The 10,204-nt window shown below is 47.9% G+C and overlaps 2 protein-coding genes across 6 annotated transcripts in view; one reads left to right on the top strand and one right to left on the bottom strand.

Moving 5' to 3' along the window:
- Window positions 1-846: 846 nt before the first annotated feature.
- TIGD6 (tigger transposable element derived 6) lies at window positions 847-6,273 on the bottom strand. Of its 2 annotated transcripts, none has more exons than XM_037508959.1 (2): window positions 6,165-6,273; window positions 847-2,555 (listed from the first exon to the last, which is right to left on the bottom strand). In XM_037508959.1, exon 2 carries the CDS (start codon window positions 2,470-2,472, stop codon window positions 901-903), a length of 1,572 nt encoding a protein of 523 aa, XP_037364856.1. In that variant the 5' UTR covers window positions 2,473-2,555; window positions 6,165-6,273; the 3' UTR covers window positions 847-900. The 2 variants fall into 2 exon arrangements, with proteins under 2 accessions (XP_037364856.1, XP_037364855.1); XM_037508958.2 differs by lacking the exon at window positions 6,165-6,273 and adding an exon at window positions 2,928-6,156.
- Window positions 6,274-6,506: 233 nt separating this feature from the next.
- HMGXB3 (HMG-box containing 3) overlaps window positions 6,507-10,204 on the top strand; it is a 49,321-nt gene continuing 45,623 nt past the window's right edge. For 3 of the 4 annotated variants that reach the window (XM_037508955.2, XM_037508953.2, XM_037508952.2), the window contains exon 1: window positions 7,104-9,489. In XM_037508955.2, coding sequence (XP_037364852.1) covers window positions 9,323-9,489 — 167 coding nt within the window. In that variant the 5' untranslated portion in view covers window positions 7,104-9,322. Of the gene's footprint in view, window positions 6,925-7,103; window positions 9,490-10,204 lie in introns of those variants that run through there. The other variant, XM_037508954.2, reaches the window with a different exon arrangement.

Below are 10,204 nucleotides of genomic sequence, written 5' to 3'. Positions count from 1 at the left end.
TGTGTCTGATCCAGTAGTTCCAAAACTTTTCTGCTCAGTGGAATCATCTGGGAGCTTAAAAAACTACTAAGGCATGTGACTCATTACTAGAAATTGTGATTTAATTGGTCTGAGATAAGGCCTGAGCTTTGGACATTTTAAAAAACTCAAGGGCCTCCCTGGTGGCACAAGGGGTTAAGACACAACCTATGAAGCTGTCTGCAGCCACCGACAGCAAGAGTTTGATCCCCGGCGCAGCAGACCTCTCCTGTCTTGCCTGCTGCTCCCCTCAGCAGTGTTTTCCAGTCAGTCTGCCTGTTCTGTTCCCCATTCTGTCTCTGGTGAATCCTCTTACCCCCCACACCTCTGGCCTGTACCCCACTCTTGTATGTATAAATAAATGAATCTTTAAAAAAAAAAATCTCAAGTGATCAGAAAGTACAGATGAGGGCCTCCTGGTGGTGCAAGGGGTTAAGCACAGCACTATGAAGCTATCCGCAGCCACTGCAGCAAGAGTTTGATCCCCAGCCAGCCAGGGAGATACCCATATGGCACAGCACACCTCTCCTGTCTCACCCGCTGCTCCCCTCAGTGTATTTCAGTCAATCTGTCTGTTCTATTCCCCACTCTGTCTCTGGTGAATCCTCTCACCCCCACACCTTTGGCCTGTACCCCAGTTCTTGTATGAATAAATAAATCTTTAAAAAAAAAAAAAGTACAGATGAGTTTAGCAACCCTTGGATAAACCAAGAGGCACACGTAATAAATCCCATGCCCAAATTCCACTCGAGGGAGTTCCATGATTATTTCAAAGGACTAGCATGTTGTCATAATAATATTGCTTAAAATTCATATCCAGCACACTAGCTAAAAAAATACACTTTTAAACTGCATCTTTGAAAGAGTTAATTAATTCCTACACTATTTTGTTTGGAGGAAATCTGTAATTTTGGAATCAAGCGTTTGTGTCACTCTTCTCATTAAATATTCATCTATGCCATTTAGCTGGCCAAAAATAGCATCCGGAACACCTACACAAGTTGAAAGAAACTGTCTAAGTTTCTGGACACTCGAGATGGCTTCTGCAATAGTGATTTCTGGCTGCTCTGGTAAAGATGCCTCCCCCTCATCTTCACTTCCAGTTTCATCACTATCTTCTCCAGGCCCAGCACCCTGGATGTCCTCTGCGTCCATCAGCTCCTGAGAGATAATGACATCATTATCTACAGTGACAAAATCCTGAAAATTTACTTCAGTTGGGACACAGGTAGCAATAGCCACTGAGTGCCACAACTTCTCAATGGCGGTATCTGGTTCACTGGCTGCTGCTTGTGTGTCAGAATCTGTCAGTTCCAAGGGGATGATACCTGCCTTCTGCCAGCACCTCACCACTGTGGACTGCTTCACTGACCACCATGCTGCAGCAATCATGTTTATGGCCTGCCTGATGTCCATTTTTTCTTGATCCTCACTGCTGCTGAGTTTGAGGAGAATCTGCTTCAGAAGGTGGCTCCTGTACAGCTCTTTCACAGCGTGAATTATGCCAAGATTCAGGGGTTGCAGGACTGCAGTACAGTTTGAGGGCAGATACCCTACCTGGATCCTTTCCAGGCGGGGAAGCATGTTGTGAGCTGAGCAGTTGTCAATAAGCAGGAGTATCCGGCGTTCTGCCCGCTTCATCCTGGCATCTACTTTCACCAGCCACTCATTGAAGAGATGTGGCGTCATCCATGCCCACTGGTTGGCTCGGTAATCACAAGGGAGGGAATGCATGTTTTTAAGGCAGCGTGGGTTGGCTGACCTACCAACAATCAATGGCCTCATTTTTTCAGTCCCTGAAGCATTACAACAAAAGAGCACTGTCAACCGCTCCTTTGCTTTTTTGCCTCCTCTACAATAGTCCCCTTTAGCACTGAGTGTGTGCTGGGGAAGCAACTGGAAAAACACTCCTGTCTCATCAGCATTAAAGATATCATCTGGACTGTAGTCAGCAATAAGTTTTATAATTTCCCCTGCATGCCACTCATTAACCTTATCTATTCCCAGACTACTTATTAACCTGTCACTATCCTCTCTACACACTGCTTTCAGAGCAATTCCATGGCGATCCCTAAATCTGTTCAACCAACCCACACTTGCTTGGAAATTATCATAGCCCAGCATGTTGGCCAAGTTTAGTGCTTTCTTCCGAATGACGGAACCAGTCACGAGAATGTTTTTGGCGTGGATTTCCTGAAACCAAGCAAAGACAGCCTTATCGATGTCGTCGTAGAGGGCGTTCCTCATTCTTTTCCGCTGGGGTCCCACAGATGCTTCCCGCACCTTTTCCTCAAACTTGGCACGATCCTTTAAGAATGTAGACAAGGTTGAGGGAGTGATACCAAATTCTTTTGCCACATCACCTTTTCTCTTGCCTGAGTCTACAGCTTCTACAACTTTCATTTTCTCCTCCAGGGAGAACTGCCGGCGTTTCTTGTTGCCCTTGTTTGCCATATCCACAGGGTGAGGGCTGGGCCACAACTACCAGTGCTGTGTCTGCTCCTCCTTGTAGCTTGTTTTGCCACAAGTGTGGAAAACTGAGAAGACAAAATGGGGTACCTATCAGGAACGAATGACAATGGATGTCCCCTAAAAGAAAGGCTCAGATTTTTAAAACTTCTATTAGGAAATGATAATATGAGGTCATATCCAAGAAAAGGTTGGATTCATGCTATTGAATTTTTTGTAGAGATTACTTATATAGACTGAGAATGCTTGAACTAGATCTTTATGGGTGATCTAGTTTCTGGGTCTCTGCAAAAATAATAATCCTGCTCTGTCTCATAGCTTAAAAAAAAAAATGGTGGTAACAGGGCTTTGCAAATAGAAATGCACTATAGAAATTCAAGGGGATTGTTACCTGACTCATTTTACAGATACAGCAATTGAGGCCTGCAGCAGGGACTTACCCAGATTCATACAGCTCAGATTTCTTGACTCAGATTAGTGCTATTTGAAACGCCACAGTCCTGCTTGAAATTCCACCAACATGAAATCTTCAGAGCTCTATCCTCATTTGGCTTAGAAAGATTTTCACAGTGGGAAGAGTTTCTGGTAGCCATTCATTCATTTAATGAATATTCACAGATGCCAAGTAGTAAAGAAATAGCCATGAACAACAGAGTCAAGTCCCAGCCCTTATGAATACAGTGGTGGGGGGAGAGAAAGAGTAAGTAAACTGACAAGTAAGATAAAAACAGTGTGATCTGCATGATGAGAGAAATAAAGACTGAGAGAGACTAACCAGGTCAGATCTATTTACAAAAGGTGGTTAGGATGGCTCTGAGAAGATGCCATTTAAGCTGTGATCTCCATGAAGAATAGGGGAAGGACAGTCCAGTAAAGGACATGGCATCAGCAAAGGTTCAAAAGCAGGTAAGCACTTGAGGTATTCAGAGAACTGAAAGACCTGCATGACTCCAAACGTATGACAAAATTGGACCATTTGAAGATGTTATGGTAAGGAGTTGATATTTTGAGCACAACAGAAATCCACTGAAGGTTTTCAGGCAACAGAGGGTCAGGATCTGATTTGCATTTAAAAAAGGATCACTTTGGCTGCTATGTAGAAAATGGACCAAAGAGGCAAAGAGATCAATTAGGACATTAGGATGCTGTTGCTGATACTTTGGGTGACAGATGATGGCAGAAGTATGGGCGTTTCCTCTCCAGGACTATTTTCCCACTTCAGAATGAGGAAGACAGACTCAACTAGGGAGGTCATATCGGAATCTGATATCCAAGTGCTACCAATACCTACTGAATAAGAAATAAGAGGGAATATATAATTTTGAAAAGCTCTCAGTGATTCTGTTACCTCCTATAGTTGCCAACCACAGGACCAGCTGATCCCTGAGGTCCCTTCCAGGTTGAAGCACTGGACCCTAGATAGGTGCTCCAAGCTCAAATGCTGACAGGGGCCAGAATGGTAGCATAAGTGAGTGAAGGGGGAAGAAGGCACTAATAGTATTGTGGTCCGTGTGCCCTGTCTAGAGTTATTCAGAATTTTAATCAATAAAATTGGCCTTCTCTCCAGAAAGGCCAAACAAAATATGATTCAGCAGTAGCAGATATGGTAATTGCTTAGACCTTTTATCAAGAGAATTCTCAAAGGACAAGAAAAGCTGTTGTGACTGCCCTGTTCCCAAAGCTAACTTCTACCATCACCTCTACCCCCATATCTATTTATTTATGACTTCCTCTGTGTCAAGCACTGTGCTTGATGCCAGCAATACAAAGATGAGTGGAGCATAGTGCCCACATGGAGGAGCTTACCTGGGAAGCCCAGATGACAAACACTACAGTGTACTGAACACAGTGTACAGATCATCTGGGGTGGATGTGATGGGCCAAGTACTTCAAAAAGGAAATAACACTGATGTTGGGCCTTAAATAATAGGAATTCATGACATGGAAAGAAGTATGTGTAAAGGTAATGAAGTACTGTAGAAAATAAAACGGCATGCTCAGGAAAAAACAAATCTTTAAAGAAGAAAACAAGGGCCAAATCACAGAAAGGCCTCCTAAAGATTCTAGCTTGAATCTGGGGCAATAAGAGGCCTTTGAGGGTTTTTTTTTGGAGTGACTTCATCACATTATACTTTAGAAAGAGTCCTTTTTTGCAGTGTGGAGAACCTAATGGCAGAGTTCATTTTCCTAAGAGGTAGCCCTAAATCCGAAGAGAAAGCAGGCAAGCCTAACAGGCCATATAATTTGCCTGTGCTGATTTGAGTGCAATAGGAAGCTACTAACAATTTTACGTAAGGACAAAATGCTGTGTGGGGGCCTCCCTGGTGGCCTAGGGGTTAAGTCTCAGCGCTATCACCAATAAAGCTTGGGTTGGATCCCCCCTCCCCCCACGGAGCTTATCCAATTATGGCACAGCAGACTCCTCCTGTCTTGCCTGCTGCTCCCCTTAGCAGTGTTATTTCAGTAAATCTGTCTGTTCTACTCCCCACTGTCTCCCCCTCCAACTTCCACCTGACACTTCAGTTCTTCTATGCAATAAAATAAAATAAAATAAAAGACTAGTGTATAAAGAATGGAATTAAAGGGCATAAGAAAAAAAAAGCAAGAGGCTACCTAGGAAGTTGCTACATGTGTCTCTGGCTGTGAGATAATGGTGGCTTAAATTACAGTAGAGTGGAGATCGTAAAAAAGCTCCCAATGATTCTGGGGATATGTTTGGGGATATGTTTTTTGCAGGCATTGCTGATGGACTGGATTTGAGGTGCAAGAGGGGTCAAGGCCCAGATCTCTGGCTTCAGCACTGCACAGTCCAGTGTGTGGTGGTGCCATTTACTAGATGAGAAACAACTTTTGAGATGAGAACCAATTACTGAGGATCTACTTTGGAAACATAGTTTGTTACTTTACATGCTTAATACAGATTACATGTGAAAGGACTGGGATTCAAACCCAGAGAGGCCGACCACAAAGCCACTGTTCTGAACACAACAGAGAGTGCTATATAGAGCTTGTTCTGGGAACTACCAGTTTTGAGAAGGGATGTGGAGAGAAAATAAAGTAAAAGTTAAACCACGTTAAGCTAAGAAGTTGGAACTTTATTCTAAGTGAAAGAGCAGACACTGGAGGGTTCTAAGCAGGAAGTGAACTAATCAAACTTAGAGAAATTCGAAAAAGAAAAATCCATCTATTGTGTGGAGAACACACTGGAGGGGGACAAGAGTAGGGATGGAAGAAACCAGCAGTCCAGGCAGGAAACGATGGTGGCTAGGAGGCTGGTGACAACGGCAGACGGAAAAAAAGCAGGCAGATTAGAAATCCATTTGCAAAGCAGTGAGGGTAGTGCGGGGACTTGAACAAATGTGGGACAATCTGTGACATGGGACGGGAAAAGACATACACGCCATATCTGCTCGCGGAGCCTCTCCACCTGAGCATCCAGCTCGGTTACAGTCACTCTAGTCCCCACCCTGACTGTGTGTGGGACGGGCTGAAGTCACACCACCACGGGAAGGAGGAAGGCTGGATGCGGTACTGCGAAGAACCCTATCCAGAACGAGCGGGGGCAGACGGAGGAGGGCTGGGGTCAGGCCTTGACCGCGGTGCTCAGCGCGGGGTGCTGGGGACTCCCCAGGCCCCGACTAGGCACTGAAGGGTGAGGCACAGCCCCGCCCAGTTACCTGAACGCCCCGCGGCAAGGCCCGGTGGGCTGAGAGGCCGGGCGTCCCACAGCGGATGAGCGACCGCAGCTTCCTCCTCCGCCCGGAACCTCTGGCCGGAAGCGGTCCGTCCGCTTTAGCCGGCCGTCCAAGGCCTCGAGAGCAGCAACTCCGGGGCCGCCTCTCGCTAGCGTGGACGGCTGCGCTTGCGCACGGGCTCGCACGCAGTCACGCGCCGCCGGCCGCTTCCGGTGCGCCGCGAGGGCCGCCGGGACGGGTCTCCCAGGATCCGAGCTGTGCTGGTGCTGCTGCGCCGGTGCTGCTGCCGCCGGTGCTGCTGCTGCCGCCGCCGCCGCTGCCGCCGCTGCCGCCTCCACCGCCGAGCCGGTGCTGCGGGGACGCCGTGTCCCCGCTGTCTGCCCCGGGCTCCCCGGGGCCCGACCCCCGGGGCCCTCGGCAGGCGTCGGTGTCGAGCCGGCGGCGCGAGCCTGTACCCCCGCACCGCCCTCTGGACCCCGAGTCGCGACTCCGAGGGGGGCGGCGAGAGGGGCGGTCGCGACTCCGCGCCGAGTGTCGCCGGGCGGGGCCGCGGGGCCGGGGCTCCTCCAGCCCGCGGGATGCGCGCGCGGGCCGCCGCCTCCACCTCCTCGCCGCCCCTGTCTCGCCCGGAGCCGCCTCTCGCCGACCGCGGGGAGCGCGCGCGCGCCGGCCAGCCCCTCGTCGAGCCCCCGGGCCGGGCGCCGCGGGGCATGTGAGCCGCGCGCCGCGCTCGCTCCTCCGGGTAAGTCCCGCCCGGGCCCCGAGCCTGCGCCCTCCCCGGAGCGGGCGCCGCCGGCCTCGGTCCCCGCTGCTCCCGGCGCCGCGCCTCGCGCTCGCCGCTCTCGGGGAGACCCGCGCGGACAAGGGAAGTCGCGGGGTCCGGCCGGGGCCCGGGACGCAGCCGGCGAGGCCACTCCTGGGGTTGCGAGGAGCGGGTGAGGGGGCAGTGCGGGGGTCTCGCTGGTTTCGAGTCCGCCGGTAAACCAGTTTCGCAGATGAGAAAGCTTGAGTTTGAGAGTAGGTAGTTTGCTCAAGGTCATAGAACTCTGCGGGCCCTGTTAAAAATAAAGGTGTGGTTTACAATTAAAATTCTAGTCTTTTGCCCACCAGAGCCCTTGGCTTTAGCCTTTGTAGAATGCTGCACCCCTCCCGCCCTTATTTTTGCATCGTCGTACTCGGGCCTAGTATCTGAAAACAAGTTTGCACCCAGGATTAAAACGTGGCGGTCAAAACCCTGCAAAGTGTCTCGCTGCCCCATATCCCAAGGTAGCTGTGATGGCTTTGTTTCCTATTTTGCTTTGGGTGCCCTTATGTCACTCTTTGCACAGGCTCTCCAGCAGCTACTGCTTTTTGTCTGCCAGGCTCTCAGTGGCTGAGAAGTTAAGTATTAAGGGCAAAAAAAAAAAAAAAACCCAAAAAATCCATAGGTCCGTATCGCCTTGATTACAACTCCGGCTTCTCTTATCCTTCACTGACCTGCAACTTCCCCAGCCAAGTTGTGGATTATGTTCTCGGTGCTGCACTGTGTTAGAATGCATGGTCATTTTTTCGGTTTTCTTTATTTTAGTGGGAAGAGAAATTATTTAACGATGACACAGAACTAGAAAGAATCTTGGGTATAATGTGTTCTGGAGTTTGTCTTTAATTACAGGTGAAATATTTGCGTTTTCTTGGAGGATTTTTAGCTTTCCCAACATTCACAAAGGAATTCTTTTCTCCCTGCAAAGTTGGTAGTGACTGAGTTCAACTTCTTCATCACACATGAAGAATAAAGTGAAATTTAGGATGGGGAATGTACTTGTTGGAGATTACATGGTTTGAAAAGTTTAGATTTGGAACCCAGTCTCCTGACTTGACATGGATTCTCCTTCTCATTATACCTCATCATTGTGAAAGGAGGATTAAAGGAGATGATAAATGGGCTTCGTAATACACAGATGAGTTCCAGAATCCTAAATCCTCTTCCAGAAGTTTTTCAGTAGCAATCACATCATATCCCTCTCATAAAATTCAGGTGGTTTCTGAAAACTGTTCTCCCACATGGGTTGAGTCTTGTGGTAAAGCTCCAAATTAGGATATGGCCACAAATAAACTTACTCTTCTTGAGCTAACAAGTTTTTTTTTATGCTTTTGTTTTCCTAGGAAAAGCTGTTAGTAGAGTTTCTGTTTTTTAAGGTCAGTGCCAGAGAGCTAATACTGGTATGTCAAATTACCGTTTATACCTGCACTGGCCAATACCATAACCAGTAGCTCTATGTGGCTATTTAAGTTAATTGCAATTAAACAGAACAATACCATTTTGCAGCCACGCTAACCATAATTTAGATGCCAGATAGCTGTAGCTGCCTACCATATTGGAGAGCACAGGCATAGAACACTTGCATGATCACAGTTTATTGAATAACGCTGCTTTAGAAGTTGCCAGTGGCGATGGGAACAGTATAGTATATGAAAGAGCTGGGTTTTTGGATTAAAAAAAATCTGGTTTTCAAGTTCCTATTTGGATAGAGTGGCCTTGGGCAGGTTGCTAAGCATTTCAGCTACAGATGGTTCCTCTTTGGATAGTACAACGATCCTTTTGGATAGTACATGACTTTCTGTGATCTCCTTTGAGCCTTATTACTGGAAATCTGTGCTAAGGTGGGTGGGCCACTTACTGAGCAGGGAGATTTCCATACTCCAGAGATTCTGATTCAGAACGGCTGAGGTAGCACCCTGGACTCTGCATGGGTAAGAAGTACCATGGGTGCCTTTTTAGGATCTGTTGAATTTGAGAAATGACTGAGCCTTAAAGCCCTGGCAGAAATGAGATCACTGGATCAGGAGGTACCTATCTCCTTTAGGGTTGATTTTTTTTTTTTTTTTAAGATTTTATTTATTTATTTATACAAGCACTGAGTACAGTCAGAAGCGCGGGAGGATGAGAGAATTCACCAGAGCCAGAGAGGGAGCAGAACAGGCAGACTGACAATACACTGCTGAGAGGAGCAGCGGGCGGCAGGAGAAATCTACGTGCCATGTGGGTCCCTTGCCCTGCGGCCGTGGGGATCGAACCAGCGCTGCAGAGGCTGCAGGCAGCTTCGCAGCCCAGCGCTCAACCGCTGCGCCACCGGGAAGGCTCTAGGGTTGATTCTTGAAACATGTTTGTGTTTGACTTTCCTCTAGCCATGGATGCATCATCATATGATGGTACTGAGGTAACTGTCGTGATGGAGGAAATTGAGGAAGCCTATTGTTATACCTCCCCTGGGCCACCCAAGAAGAAGAAAAAGTATAAAATACATGGAGAAAAGGCCAAGAAACCCAGGTTAGCCAAACACATGTTTTGGTAACTGCTGGCAGAAGCTGGTGGAGTGCTGTAGTGAGCAAGACTTGAAGGATGCATGCAGAGTTAGTGGTAGTGCTTGGTCAATCATTGAAGTCTCCCTGTGAGCCCTGGGGTTTGGGGGAGAGGGAGACCAGGAGTGGGAAGGGCCTATTGATGCCAGCATTTATCATTCCTGGGCAGGTCTTCCAGGCTGTTACAGGAGATTACACCATACAAATGGTAGAATCTATATACAAAGGAACTGTTATTTATTATTACCATTATTTTTTAAATATTTAAAATAGGTGTAGGGTAAATGATGTCAGGCTTTTCTGCCCTCCCACCATTAGGATTAATGATGGCTCCTGCAGTCCTGAATGCATGCCTGATGACGGGCACCTGGAATAGGGTCTGGGCATACATAGGTGGGTTCACTTGGCCTGAGACTAGGGCTATAAGGGTGGCATTACAGGATACCAAGAGACCAGAAGAAGAGTACAAGCAAGAGAGTGGAATGGAACCAGAAGAGAGCAAGACCATGAGAGAATGCCAGAGAGCCAAGGAAGAGTGAAGACTTGTTGGGGGCTGGGAGGCTGGCAGGTCTGTAGCAGCCTGCCATGCCATGTATCTGGTAAACTCAGTAAAAGCCTGAAAAAGTCACCAAGGGCTCCAGGACTCCTTCACCTGCTCGGGTCCTAGAGCTCCTGCTTCATCC

Source organism: Talpa occidentalis, unplaced genomic scaffold (genome assembly GCF_014898055.3).
Source record: "Talpa occidentalis isolate TD23 unplaced genomic scaffold, MPIMG_talOcc4v2.1 talOcc4.13, whole genome shotgun sequence".
In the NCBI taxonomy this organism is placed as follows: Eukaryota; Metazoa; Chordata; class Mammalia; order Eulipotyphla; family Talpidae; genus Talpa; species Talpa occidentalis.
Note: the sequence above shows the minus strand (reverse complement) of the source record. Positions and strands in the feature narration are given on the sequence as shown.

Excerpts from the sequence above, each read along its gene's own strand:
- TIGD6 (XM_037508959.1), bottom strand. The coding sequence starts at position 2,472 with ATGGCAAACAAGGGCAACAAGAAACGCCGGCAGTTCTCCCTGGAGGAG.